Below are 13,917 nucleotides of genomic sequence, written 5' to 3' on the forward strand. Positions count from 1 at the left end.
GGCGTGGACACCGTGGGCATGGAAAGTGGGGACATGCACACTTGACTCTCTCCCCAGGGCTCCTGGTCTCGCACCACAGTGGCTCCTCCCCCACAGGCTATATGCAGCCTGAGGAGTCTGAGCTCTGGGGTCAGTTCTACTTGAGGACCTTTGGGGAGAGCTTATCAAGTTAGACAGGAGCAATGGCTAACTTGGCGCAGATGGGCCTCTCACCTGGAACCTCGGTCCTTCTCGGAGAAGCCGGTCCTCCTAGCTCTGTGCTCCAGGGAGGAACCAGGGGGCCTGCGTTCTAATCCACTCTATCCCGGCCACAGCAGGAATTAGGGAAGTAATTTCTCTCAGCTGATTCCCTTTTGGAGCCTTTCTTAGGGATCTGGCAGGGTCTGCCTAAGGGGAGACCCAGAAATTCACAGTGGGCGAATGGTCTTGGGTGCTGTTGGCCAAGCTGCTCTAACTCTCTAAGGTCCTTGAGAACAGCCATGTGCAATGAGTCAGAAAAGACCTCTAGCCTCCTGCATGATGGCCATGGTGCCAAGTGGTGCCCACCAGGTCCAGGAGTTGCTTGCTCGGATGCTGAAAATCTGCCTTACTTTCCCCAGCTGGCTCCATTTTAGGAAGAGTGGCCAGGCATCTGGATGACTATCTTGGGGGTCATTCAAGTGTCCAGGTCTCCTGGCTGAAGCTGCCAAGACTCCATGTTCTGGACCCCACTGTGACCAATAAGGGCTGCAGACAGCACATACTATTTTATTGGGCCTCAAAAGCTTTAAATACAGAATGGGCTGGCCAGGGCGAAGATGTGGACACACTGGCATTTGAGAATGGACGCATCTGAAAAATCACATAATCTACAGTTGGACAGAGAGCCGGGAAGAAGGGCAGTCTGGGACAGAGGCAGGTGCCAGCTGGCAGCGGCCCGGGTGTTAGGATAACTCCCTCCACCAGGACGTAGTCTTTGATGCTTCTTCCTGATTTGAGGACTTAAAAAAAAAAAAGAAACCCACAAACCTCCAAATAAAACCAACTGGGAGAGATTGTGGATAGCAGTGCCCATCATCCCAGAGGACAAGGGTCTGCCCCAGAAAGCCTTGGGGTTCCCCACCCCACCCCCAGCACTGATGCCACCCTACAAGACATTTCCACACACTGAAGCAAAGCTGGACCCAATCTACACCCCGTCTCTGGGGTGTGGAGTTGGAAACACCCTCCCGGCAGAGGAAGAGGGACTGGCGTGAGCGGTGCTGGGGGCCAAACCCGATTGCCTCCTTAGCGGCTGTAGCCAAATTCATCCGCATCATCGGCTCGAAAGTCTCCATAGCGCCACAAGTTCAGCTGTAAGAAAAAACAGAAAATAGCTCTTCAGGGGTACGGGACCCACTGGAACTCAGAGGGCCAAACCCCTCAACTCGGTAGCCTCTGGGGGCTCCCAAGGCAAGAACTCACCCTGGCGCTCTTGGCTGACTCCTGGGCATTCAGGTATTCTGTGATCTGGAGGGACGAGAGAGGAAAGGGAGTGGTCAGGGGTGCCCTCAAATGATTAGCCAGCATGACCCTGCAGAATGCTTAGGTCAGGGCCCCATCTCTCCTTGCTCAAGCCCATCCAATGGAGCCTCAGTTCCCGCAGAGTACAATGCAAAATGCAATCACATTCATTTCCTGGCTATTCCCTTAACTCTGCACTGGTTCTTCCATCTGCTTGGAATGCTCCTCCCATTATGTCGTCCTGGCTCCCTCTCCCCTGCTTCAGGTCTGTGGTAAAGTATCTCCTTCTTAATGAAGTCTCAGGCAGCTCCATTTAAAATTACAACCTAGTTCAGGCGTGGTGGCTCAGGCCTATAATCCCAGCACTTTGGGAGGCCAAGGCAGGAAGATCACTTAAGCCTAGGAGTTCAAGACCAGCCTGACCCCATCTCTACAAAAAAATAAAAAAAATGAGCCAAGCATGGTGGTCCACACATGCCTGTAGTCCCAGTGACTCAGCAGGCTTTGGTGGGAGGATCACTTGAGCCAGGGAGTTCGAAGCTGCAGTCAGCCGTGATTGCGACACTGCACTCCAGACGTGGTCTCAAACCAAACCAAACCAGAACAATAAACACACAACTTTCCCTTCCCATTCCTGACTCCCTGGATTCCACTTCTCTCTGTTTTTTTTCACTGTAGTTATCATCTTCTAATATCCTACTTAATTTACTTATTATTTCCATTTTAATTGTTGTCTGCTCATGCTTGAATGTAAGCTCCTCAGGGCAGGGGTGCTGTCTGTTGCTCACTCATATACCATAAGCCCTCAATAAATGTCTACTGATGGCATGAATAGATAAGCGAACACACGTTAGGTGTTTCTCTCAGGGACTGGGGCAAAAGGAATTTTCTGCATAGCAGAGACATTAAGTTTCCCCGGACTGGCCCACTTGGATGGTTCACTGATTCAGCCCAGCTGGGAAGCAGGGCTGTTCTGCAATAGGGCCTCAGTGGCTGCTTGGTGAGAGGGTAGGGAGGGACTCAGAAATGTACAGTATTAAATGGAAGGGGCTACCTTGTATCCAGAGCCCAAAGCTAATCACCAATGGCCGTGCAGTGCAAGGTATTTCCCAGGTACGAGCGCATTGATCGTCATGATCAGCCCTGAGAAGTGGCAAGGCATCCAAGGCTCCCCTCAGTTCATGAGCAGGGAGATGGGGCTCAGGAGCTGGCTTCTCCTCTCAGGATGGTGGAGCCAGGACTTCAAGTCCAAGGGGCTTTCCAAACAGCCAGAGGGTTGTGTGGCAGAGTTCCCCTGAGCCTTTGGTGCCACCTACTTGACAGCTCTGGCTCAGGGTGGCGCTGGGTACCAGGAGTTGGTTATGGACTTGGAAGTTGTCTGTTGAAGAGTGAAACTGGGAGAGCGGGAGGGACAGGCTTTGACCCTCTCCACATCGCCCCTGGCAAAGCTTTCTTGCCTGTCACCTGGGGGTACATGGGGAAGGAAACTTTCCGCTCTAGTTTCCAGCTGCATTCTCAGCCAAACATGCAGCCAATTAATTTGGGATGTAATTAGCTTTAAAACAAAAACAAAAAAAACCCCAACAAACCCAAATCCATTATCTTTCCCCAGCAGAAACAGCAGGATGGTGAATTCCCTGCTCCCTTTCTGGCTCACGGTGCGGTCCCCTCCTTGGTGAGGGTGGTAGGGCAATGCTGGGGCAGCTCTCCATATCACATACCACTTTCTGGAACTGTTTCTCCTTGCGCACCTCCACCATGACCAGCCCCTCCTTCACCAAGCCCAGCCCCACATCACCCTTGGAATCTGCAAACTGCAGGGTGACATGGGGGCAGCCGGCGCTCAGGTGTTCCACGTTGAGCAGGCACTGAGTATTCTGGATATCCCGAACCACACTGTCCACGGCATCCGTGCGGGCATCTTCCTGGATCAGAGACACACTCAGGTCAGAACAAGCCAGAGAACAGCCACTTGGGCCACAGCTCTTGTCCATGGACTCCCAAGAAAGTCTGGCCAGGAGGGGCCTCCTCTGCCAGGTGTTTTCAGCTCCCCTGAGAACCCTAGTGAGGTTGGCCAGGTGCGGTGACTCACACCTGTAATCCCAGCACTTTGGGAGGCTGAAATGGGTAGATCACATGAAGGCAGGAGTTTGAGACCAGCCTGGCTAACATAGTGAAATCCCATCTCTACCAAAAATACAAAAATTAGCTGGGCGTGGTGGTGGGAGAGGGTGGGAGGGAGGGAAGGAAGAAGAGAGGGTGTGAGGGAGCCTGTAATCAATCCCAGCTACTTGGGAAACTCAGGCAGAAGACTTGCTTGAACCTGGGAGGCGGAGGCTGCAGTAAGCTGATTCTGCCACTGTACTCCACCCTGAGCAACAGAGCAAGACTCAGCCTCAAAACAAACAAACCAACAAACAAAAAACCCCAAAAAGAACCCTAGTGAGGGAGAAACAGGCTTCGGATAGGACGTCTTCCCCTTTTCTCTTCCTTGCCCTTAGCCTGAGACTATTTGCAAGCGACTCCTTTCTTTCCTACCCCAAGCCCCACCCTCCTGCCCTGTTTCTTCAAGGAAAAGTGACTTCTTTGCACTCAAAGCTCACCTACACGTGGTGCCCTCTCACTTCCTACCTCCCGCAGGACCTTGCTCCAGTGCACTGAGCCCATGACATCCTGTGTCTCTGGTTTTTTTTTTTTTTTTTTTTTTTTAGGAACAGGGACTAGGCCAGGTGCAATGGCTCATGCCTATAATACCAACACTTTGGGAGGCCGAGGTGGGTGCATCACCTGAAGTCAGGAGTTCGAGATCAGCCCAGCCAACATGGTAAAACCCTGTCTCTACTAAAAATACAAAAATGAACTGGGTGCGGTGGCAGGCACCTGTAATCCCAGATACTGGGGAGGCTGAGGTGGGAAAATCACTTGAACCCTGGAGGTGGAGGTTGCAATGAGCTGAGATCACACCACTGCACTCCAGCCTGGGTGACAGAGCGAGACTCCACCTCAAAAAAAAAAAAAAAGAAAAAAGAAAAAGAAAAGAACCCAAAAGAGGTAGGGATGGGCCAGAGTGCAGTGGCACCACCATCTCACTGAAGCCTTGAACTCATGGGCTCCGGCAATCCTCTCACCTCAGTCTCCTGAATAGCTGGGTCTACAGGCATGTGCCACCACACCCAGCTTATTATTATTATTATTATTATTTAGAGACAGGGTCTTGCTATGTTGCCCAGGCTGGTTTTGAACTCCTGACCTCAAGCAATTCTCCCTGCTTGGCCTCCTATGCTGGGATTATAGGCGTGAGCCACTGCACCTGATCCCATGTGTCTGTCTTCATTAATCTGTTTTGTGATACTTGCCTTCAGCATCTTCTGTTGTTTCTCTCCTGCCCTTCAGCAACTTTGTGAAAAGGCAGAGAGTAAATTAAAAAAAAATTTTTTTAAAGACAGGGTTTCACCATGTTGGCCAGGATGGTCTCAATCTCCTGACCTCGTGATCCGCCTGCCTCAGCCTCCTGAAGTGCTGGGATTACAGGCATGAGCCACTGCGCCTGGCAGCAGAGTATATCTGCTTATTCTTCATTTGCACCCTTTATCTGGTGACAGTGCCAACCATGGTGTTCACGAAGCTCTCATTCTACGTACCAGGCACCTCCTCAAAGCTAAAGCCAAGGGCAGCCCCTGGGAAGCTTCAACCTGCCTGAGCTCCCTGGGGATCTGGGCATTGCACACTGGCTTTCTGCTTGGGAATGGAGGATATCTATGACCCTACGCATGGGTTCTCTCCTCTCTGGCTGCACTTGCTGCCTCTAGGCTCCTGTTCTCAGGTGGTGGGAACCCAGTACTTCTAACACTCTCTCTCATCACACCTTCCACACACTCAGTCTGGGCAATCCTGTACACTGCCTTGGTTTAACTACACTATTCCAGGTCTCATCGCACTCCCTAACTGAAAACTGTATGGCTGCCTGGACATCCCACTGGTCAAATTTGCTCCTTCTCATTCTTCTTGGCCAGCAGCAACACATCCGTACATAAGAAATCCAGCGCCACGTTAGTCTCTAGCACGGACTGCTGCAACTGTCTCCCACCCATTCCTCCCAGTCCCTTTGTTCACTGTGCCATCAGAACTAACTTTCAGAAACATACTGGACCATGTCACACTCCTCCTGGAAATGGTGCCACATTTCCTTCCTGCCTATACAACCCAAAGAATAAACTCCTTGCTAGGGTAGACAAGCCCACGACACCAAGGCCCTCCCCGTCTCACCTCCTGCCACGGCCCAAAAGTCCCCTGGGATCTAGCTGTGGTGGTCTAGCCTTTGTCCAAAAGCACCGTGGCCACCAGGCCTACCCAATTCTATGAACTAGCTGGAATGCTCAAATGCCACCTTCTCAGCGATATCTTCCTTAACTTCCCATTTCTTGAGTCTCATTACTAACAGATGATCAGTTTCCATCTTTTCCTGTCAGCTGCGAGGGCTGCAGCAGCAGCTTTGTGTCAGTGGACAGTCCCCTTTGGAAGGAGGAAGACGCCAGACTCACATCTTGGGGCACTTGGATGAAGGCGAAGGCATACTCCGTGGCTTGAGCTGGCAGCACCCGAGTGCTGAAGGCAGGTGGTAGAGTTCCCAGGCGGGTGGACGGCAGGATCTCTCTCTGCAGAGGAAGCAGCAGGCCAACATGTCACATACTCGCTGCCCTCTTGCTATCACAGGACAGCTCTCTGTGGCCAGGCCTCTGGGAATGCTAACTCTGGGCTACCCTGTTCATCTCATTACTTGGTTTCACTTTGCCATGTACAAAGGCTCCCCAGCGGGTGAGGCCTTGGGGGAACGTGCCCTGCTGGTACCAGCAGCAGTAGGGAGCTGTGGCTCACACCCTCTCACTCTGGGCCTGGAGCTGGCACACCTAGTGGTTCCCATGAAAATAATCACAGTAAACTGGACTCTAATCGCTTTTCCGTTTCCTCCCAATGCCCTTCGGTCTGTGACATGGGTTCCCTGACTACGTTCCCACAGGCCAGGGGGTGCTGCAGCTGCTCGCTGGGAGAGCACACCAAGACAAGAATTCCTGCGGTCAGCGGGCCTGCCTGTGGATCCAGCCCAGGCATGTCACTTGGCCCTCGTCTGGCAGGACCTCTTCCTTTGTGTATTCAAGGAGATGGGCTGGGAGCATGGCCCAGCTCTGGGCTCTCTACTAACAGATGCTCAGTCCTAGTCCTTGAGGAAGGTATGGAAGGAACGCAGACAAGCAGAGCCATGACTCAAGACAGTCGCCCTCCTGAATGACAGCTTTCTCATGGGCTGGCTGCTGTTCCTAAAGGGAATCTCCCCAGAGTTGTCAGAAGACTCCCAGGCCCGGCTGGAGTGACTTTTCTGCCAAGGGTGCTAGTTGGTCACTGTCATCTGTGATTGTCCCTTCCCAGCAAGCCTGAGTTTGGCGATGTGCTGGGGATTAGCACATGGAACAAACACCCAGTTTGGCCTGAACACCCGGAGCTGTGGGTGTAAAGTGCCTCCGTGTGCTACAGAGGCGCTGCCCCATTCTCCAGAGACCTCAGGCAGAAGAGAACTGTGGGTTCCTCACCCTTGGGGTCTGGATGTGAGACCTATCAGTGTTCGCAGCCACTGGCCATAGACACCAGTTTTGTCAGGTCACTCAGGGGCGTGGCCTGTTACCTGCATGGCACAGATGCCCCAATGCTCACTGTTCTATCAGTAAGCTCAGAGGGACCTTGGAGAGATCAGATGGCTTTGATCCAGGGGGCTGCCGTGTTTGAAGGCCCTTCCAACACCCTGGTCCCCAACACTCACGTTGCCGTAGTCAATGTAGAAGACGTGTACTTTGGCAGGAGACTCGATTTTCTCTACTCGGGCACGGTACCTGGAATGGCATCATGGGCAGAGCTCAAGAGGCAGCCCTGAGGAGTCTGGGCTCCCAGAGCCTCAGCAATGGAAGGGCAGGGGCACAGCACTTCACTGCCCGGGTTCAACGGGTGTCACAGGGGACAGTTACTGCACTCCATCTAGGCTCAGCCTCGGGCACTGTGGCTACCACCTAATGGAATCAGAGCATAGCTGGGAGCAGAAGAGGGAGAAAGAGCATGTGGAGTGGATTAATGTGTCCTTGGGGCATAAAGCAACAAGACTAATGACTAGATTGATGTCTGCTGCTTAAACCCAGCGCACTAAACAGCAGCTGTAATTAGCCGGCAGATCTGTCTGGGAGGCCGCAGCAGGGAACACATCCAAGTCACTTCGTCACCCTGGGAAGGCCATGGGCCCTCCCTTGGTAGATCACACGTCAGCGACCTTCTTCCGGCCTGTGAGCACTGCTGCTCATGTCCCAGAAAGCCAGGGAGGAGGGTCGGGCAGCTGCTCTGGGCTTACTGTGGTCCAGCCTCCACCTCAGCCTCTGTGACATCATTCTTCCCGGGTGGGGTGAGGGGTGTGCTGGAGAGCCCAGCCAGCCAGCCAGGGCTCCTACCCTGGAATCCCCCAGGAGAGAAGAAAGGAGCCATTTCTGTCTGGTTGGACTGCAGGGGGTGCACAGGCCAGAGAGAGGCCCCAGATGGGCTGTTGGCAATGAAGAGGGACACCTGGGAGAGCTGCTGGGTCAGTCAATAACCAGCTGGGGAAACCAGACTGCTAAGGCAACGAACGCCCAGGGCTTGTGGACAGCCCTGCTATCGCTCTTGCTTGAGACTCTGCCCTGCTTTTTCGAGTGGCTTACCATTCTTCATCTACAAATTTGGCAATGCAGAACTCTCCCCTGCGGGGGGCGTAGGAGCCCTCTACAGGGGGGTGGCTGGCGATGTCATTACGCATGTTCTCCATCAGCTTCTCCAACTGGGTGCCTGCCAGGGAGGAAGAGCGCAGTGAGACCTGGGTGCTGGGTTCCTCGAAGCCTCATTTCTGGGAGGGCTTGGGGAGGGAGCTCAATGTGAAATTCTGGGGGGCACTGCAGCACTGGCTCTGTCCCCAACCCAAGCAGGGAAGCCCTCTTGGTCCTCACTCCAGAGATTTTGTGCCATCTGTCTTCAGCAGCGGAGCTGGTGACTTGCTGACACGTCGGACCTTGAAGGCACACACAGCTGTGCCATCTCAGCTCTCCAGTCGACTGGCCCAGGCTGTGGGAGCCCCTGGGATGTGTCTGAGCTTTGATTAAGGAGGTGGAGAAAGCAAGGAGACAGGGAGCAAGGCCAATGCCAAACAGCCCGCTCCAGGGTGAGAGCTGGCCAGCCCGTACTCCATTCTTACAGCGCCAGCTCCCGGCCTCGGCCACAGAGGTGGTAACTGACAGCAGCCACTATCCATTGCTTCCCAGGGGACAAAAGTAGGGATGAAGGATGGGCCCCATAACACAGTGGGCAAAGAAAAGGCCCCAGAATTTAAGCCATGGAAGATGGGGGGGTCATTCTGGGACCGGGGCCTAGAGCCTCAGTATTATTCAAACTTGGTCACTTTGACTCTTGTCACCCTGCAAGATACATGCTGAACAGGACTTCCAGTGCCGCTGGACTGGGGCTCTACTGTCCCACGCCGCCACTCAGAACCCCTGTTCCACTGGAGGAGGGGTTCTCACCTTGTCTCTCCCTAAGCATTCTGACATTAGGTCAGCGGTCCTGCTGCTTATCTGCTGCTTTTGCCTGTTGTAGCAACACCGAGGCGTCCTCAGTTTCTCTCTCTGGCTCTTTGCAGCATCCTCCCACCCTAACTCTGGGAGGGTTGAGTTCACTGTGGCTGCCCCTTTTATATCTCCTCTGGCCCTGATTCTAGCTCAGTCTCAGACCCTTCTTGCCCCTTCCCTCTCAGAAGCAAGAAGGGTGACTGTGGATGTGTGGTCTAAGAGTGGGACTCTTCTCTTTATCTTCAGGGCCCAAGGCATGACATATGTTTGTTGTTACACTGGCCACAGTCAGCCTTGTAAGTTCCCTGCCACCACACCGTGAGCTCCTTCAGGGCATAGACCATAGCTCAATTGTTTCTGTTTACTCGTGTAAGGCCTGGTAGAATCCCCAATGCATGCGGGGTGGTTAATAATTCAGCTGCATTGAAAATAAACTCTGCATAAGCATGCAGGAATGTGTGTCCACTCTCAGGCTGCTGCACAGGCCACTGGCCCAGCATCCGCAGGACAGAGGCCTGCAGGTGGCAGCTGCCCCTCCTGCTACCCAATGGCCAGCCCTCTGTAATTCTCCTTGGACAGTCCTTGCCACAGACAGTAAAATTCCAGGGACTAAGAAGCCTTGACAGACAGCTTCCTCCCTAACTTGGTCTACTTTTATTTTTTTGCTCCAAGGCAACAGAAGCAGGCTTTCTCCTCCCACCAACAGGCAAAGCCCTTTGGGAGGTCCTTACAGAGCCTCGCTGGTCATTTGCAGCTAATGGCAATGTTTTCGTCAGATCCTTCTCAAAGACAAGACTTTAATTGAAAGAAGGGAGACAGGGTGAGAGGATCTCATCCCTGAGGGGATGAAGGTTTCAGCAGAGTGGGGCTGTGGATCCTGAGGTTTATCTCCATGGATACCATGGAACCACCTGAGGGCAGGGGCCTTCCTCTCTGGAGCCCACCACAAATCCCCAGGTGGCCTGCCAGGAGGGCCTCACTCCCTTCTCTTCCAGCATTCTAAGGACACGTGGTTTTCTCTAGTTTTCTTTCTTCCCTTGTTTTCTGCCTCAGATTTCTGCTCCCTGAAGATATCAGCGCCCTGTTCTGAGTCAAGGCAGGCCCTCCCTAGCAGGACTGAGCGGCTATGGGGGGCCTACATGGGAGTGATTGCATCCTTTTGCTCAAGTTCTCTAGGGGGCTGGCAGGGTTTGGGGGTGGTGGATTCTAGCGCGTTCCTCTGCCCAGAATAGCTCTTGTTCCGACCTAGACCACCACTACAAGACTCCTTCCCTGTCACATGACCCAGCCCTAGAGGCTGGCCACGGCCCGGTTCATTCCCAAGGCAACTGCTGTAGCAGCTTTCAGCAGGACTGTGGCTGACCTCAAGAGAACCTAATCCCGAAGGCTCATCCGCTCTGTCTTTACCCCTCCCCCTCACGTTTTTCCTTTCCAAGCACAGCCAGCCCAGGGCCAGGAACGGTCAAGTTTTTCCTGGTAAAATGACATTGCCACTGAGGCAGCTGCCTGGGAAACAGCATTAGAGGGAAGTGGCTGAGACGGGGCAACGTGGAGTGGGCCTGGGGTGGGCCGAGGAGGCTGGGCAGAGCTGCGTCCTGCCATCTGGAGGACTGCCCGAGTGCCAATGACATTTCCAGCCCTCTCTGCCCACCTCGGCCATGATTTGTTTCCTGGGACCCAGAGGCAGTTCTAAGAGCTTTTCCTTCTGCTCCCAACTCAACTGTTGCCCTGCACAGGGTGCCCATGAGAAGATAGGGCGGAGAGAGGAAGCAGGTGAGGCGGAGTCGGACCAGTGGCTGCAAGAGCTCTCCCCTGCCGGCTGGCCTCAGAAACTCCAGGTCTCTGTCTAGGGGACCCTGGCCACAGTGCACAGCACTCAGGATGGGAGGAGGAGAAGGTCCTTCAGAGACTGCCAGGGGATGTGTTTCCCTGGAGCGCTGCCTGTTTCCATGGAAACTTCACGCAGGGCTATGTTAACCTCTGAAGGAGAAACCCCAGCAGAGACAAACCCAGCGCCACTCCTTGCTCCCCTAGAGGGAAAGGGGCTGATGATGGCTGGCTGGGACCTGACAGACTCTGGGGGCTACAAATCCTCCTGCCCAGTGTAGCCAGGGGTGTGTGGGAATAAACAATCCCCTAAGAGTCTCAGAGCGCCACCCAGATAAACCTGGTTATCTTGCCTGCTCTAAGAGGACCTGCCTGGCAGTGCCTCCATGCCTGAACCCATGCCAGAGCTCAGGTGAGAGTTCCTGAAATGACCCCAAGCTCAGAGCGCAGTGGGACGAGGCAGGGAGAGGGGCAGCGAGAGCGTGAGCTCTTCGGGGAAGGCTCCTGGGCTGCTTGGCTTGTGCCCCTCCCACCCCCAGGCAGCACCAGTTGGACCAAGCCAAGAACCACGAGCCAGCGGCCTGAGCACTCACCGGTCTCTACGTCTTGCACGTAGAAGTGCAGGTCGTCAGTGATCTCGGTCACAAACACGGGCTTGTAGCTGGCGGATCGCTCCTTCTCCTCCAGCACTGGCATCACCTCCTCCACGGGCTGCTCCTCATAGTGGGCCCAGACCTGCATGTTCAGGTGGCAGAGGTGAGAAGAAAGTGACGAAGTGAAGTCATAGAAGACACTGGGAAAGGGGCTTTGGGCAAATGGGATCACCCTGGGTGAGTGACTGTGGGGTCACTGTGGGGCACTCGGTTCACACCAGGCTGAGCCCCTGAAGCCCCCTATCTCAGAGGGGAAAGGGGGGCTCTCTAAAGTTCCGACCCAGCAGTTCTCAAATTCTGGCAGGCAGCAGAAGCAACAAGGGAGCTTATTACAAATGCAGGCCCCAGGTCTCACCCCAGGCCTAGCAAATTACAGTCTGCTCTGAACATCCCCGAGAGAATGAAAAAGAGTAACAGCAGATTCCCAGGCCATCTCATGTGCGTCGTGTGACAGCCCTGTTCTCACGCTCCTCACACCTGGCTCCTCACACTCGCACCCTGAGTGCTATGGTTCTCCCTTCCCTGTGGCCTGCTGTAGGGCACCTCTGAATTGTGCAGGACCTCCTGCTGTCACAGGGCCCCTGGCACTCCTAAGGCAGTCCAAGCTGCAGCCCGAGGCCAGGGGAGGGCTCACCAAGAATGCCTCTGCTCAGCAACTTTCCCTTTCTCCATCCTCCTCACCTCCAGCAGGTTGCTCTGACCTCAGCTCAGAAGCTGGGCCATGTGCTCTCCACCCTTCCCTCTCTCCCTTCCTTCCCCGAGCCCTGTGCTGTCAGGGCTGCAGTGGTCCAGAAGCTGATTTGAGGTGACAGTGTGTCAAGTCCAATCCTGCGGCCAGGAGATTACCCAAATGGTGAGGCCTGTCAGAGCAGGGAGGAGGAGGGAGGTGGCTTTCCAGCTGAGCAGCGAGAAGGGGGTGGTGAGAGAGTGCAGGGACTGGATCACGCGTAGGGTCCCACAGACACACACGGGAACAAGGATGATTAAAAGTATTTGCCCAATACTTATGTGCTTATTAGGTGCCAGGTAGCATTCTAAACATTCTCCCAATATTAATGCATGTAGACCTTACAACAACCCTTTGAGTAGGTCTTGATATTATCCCTGTTTTACAAATAAGGAAACTGAGTTACACAGGCTTGCAGCTAGAAGCAGTGAAATCACGATTCAAACACAGGCAACCTGGTTCTAGAGCTCTTCCAGGGGCATTTTGGCATTGACTAGTATCCCTGAGAAAACGCCACCAACCAGGAGGAAAAAGCCATTTGTTGGTGGTGGGGGGTGGGAGTGAGGCCTCATATCCCTATTGTTGTTGAGCATGCCGTCTGACCTTGGTCAAACTTTTCTGGGTCCCCTTTTCTTCTCTCTCAGCTGAAATGCAGACTCCTAGGGAGCTTCAGGACCCAGCAGAAGGGCAAGAAAGCTGGAAATCCAGAACACCTTGGCTCAACCCAGGCCCCACACTTCTGCCTTTAACGTGGCATGAGCGTGTGCTTCCACTAGAAGGAGTGGCTATGGGGGACTGACTGAGACATCTCCCAGGCCCAAGCTTTCCACCAACCTACACCAAGCAGTGCCTTCTATGGCTGGGGTTGTGGGCCCCGGTCTGGGGCTGGGCTCCGACCCAAATAGCTCCTGACCCCTTCTTACCTTCCAGGCTCCTCATACACTAACACCTGCTCCCATCCCCAGAGACCTGTACCTGCTGCTGCATCTAGTCCCCTAAGCCCTGGCCGGACAGAGAGGAGAAGGCAGGCAGGAGGACTTTAACCCACAGCTTTGCCTCTAGGCAGGAGAGAGACCCTAATCCCCCAAGGGCCTCCCTGCCCACGTGGGGAAGCATGTCTTTAGCTTGTGGGCTTCCCTGTGAAAGGGTGGGGATAGCCATAAATGCCAAGCCCGTGTCCTGATGAGCCTGAGGCTTTCCCCCTGGGCCTCCGAGCTGGAAGTTCCCTGGTATCTACTTATCCAGTCACTCCTATTGACACCTGGGCTCCTAGCCCTTCTGGGATGCTTGCAGCTCTGAGGATAGATGAGACTGTCAGCACTAACTTCAGTGAGCTGCAGCAGAGCCCTCCTGACTCAGGAGTCTGCCCCCTCCTCCCCACCAGCAGGCACCCCTGCCTCCTGAATCCCTGCTTTTCTTTCTAAATCCAGTTTAACGTTGCTGCTTACAAGGCGCCATGCAGGGGCCCTTCCCTCTTCCTGCCAGCTCCCTCCTTTCCCGGCACTGAGCTTGTTAACAGACCGGCCCTCTGTGCTGGTTCCTGGGTGGGCTATGGGCTGTGGGCCCCGAGCCTGCCAGCTGTTGAGGGCTCCCATCTCAG

General features: G+C 54.3%; 1 protein-coding gene across 1 annotated transcript in view; it reads right to left on the reverse strand.

Annotated features, from left to right (window-relative positions):
• Window positions 1-727: 727 nt before the first annotated feature.
• Window positions 728-13,917, reverse strand: part of SND1 (staphylococcal nuclease and tudor domain containing 1) — a 442,553-nt gene continuing 429,363 nt past the window's right edge. The window contains exons 18-24 of the mRNA XM_003921017.3: window positions 11,531-11,672; window positions 8,214-8,337; window positions 7,295-7,364; window positions 6,024-6,137; window positions 3,204-3,407; window positions 1,444-1,488; window positions 728-1,332 (exon numbers count right to left, since the gene is read on the reverse strand). Coding sequence (XP_003921066.1) covers window positions 1,267-1,332; window positions 1,444-1,488; window positions 3,204-3,407; window positions 6,024-6,137; window positions 7,295-7,364; window positions 8,214-8,337; window positions 11,531-11,672 — 765 coding nt within the window. The 3' untranslated portion in view covers window positions 728-1,266. The remainder of the gene's footprint in view (window positions 1,333-1,443; window positions 1,489-3,203; window positions 3,408-6,023; window positions 6,138-7,294; window positions 7,365-8,213; window positions 8,338-11,530; window positions 11,673-13,917) is intronic.

This window comes from Saimiri boliviensis, chromosome 10 (assembly GCF_048565385.1).
Source record: "Saimiri boliviensis isolate mSaiBol1 chromosome 10, mSaiBol1.pri, whole genome shotgun sequence".
NCBI classification, from domain to species: Eukaryota; Metazoa; Chordata; class Mammalia; order Primates; family Cebidae; genus Saimiri; species Saimiri boliviensis.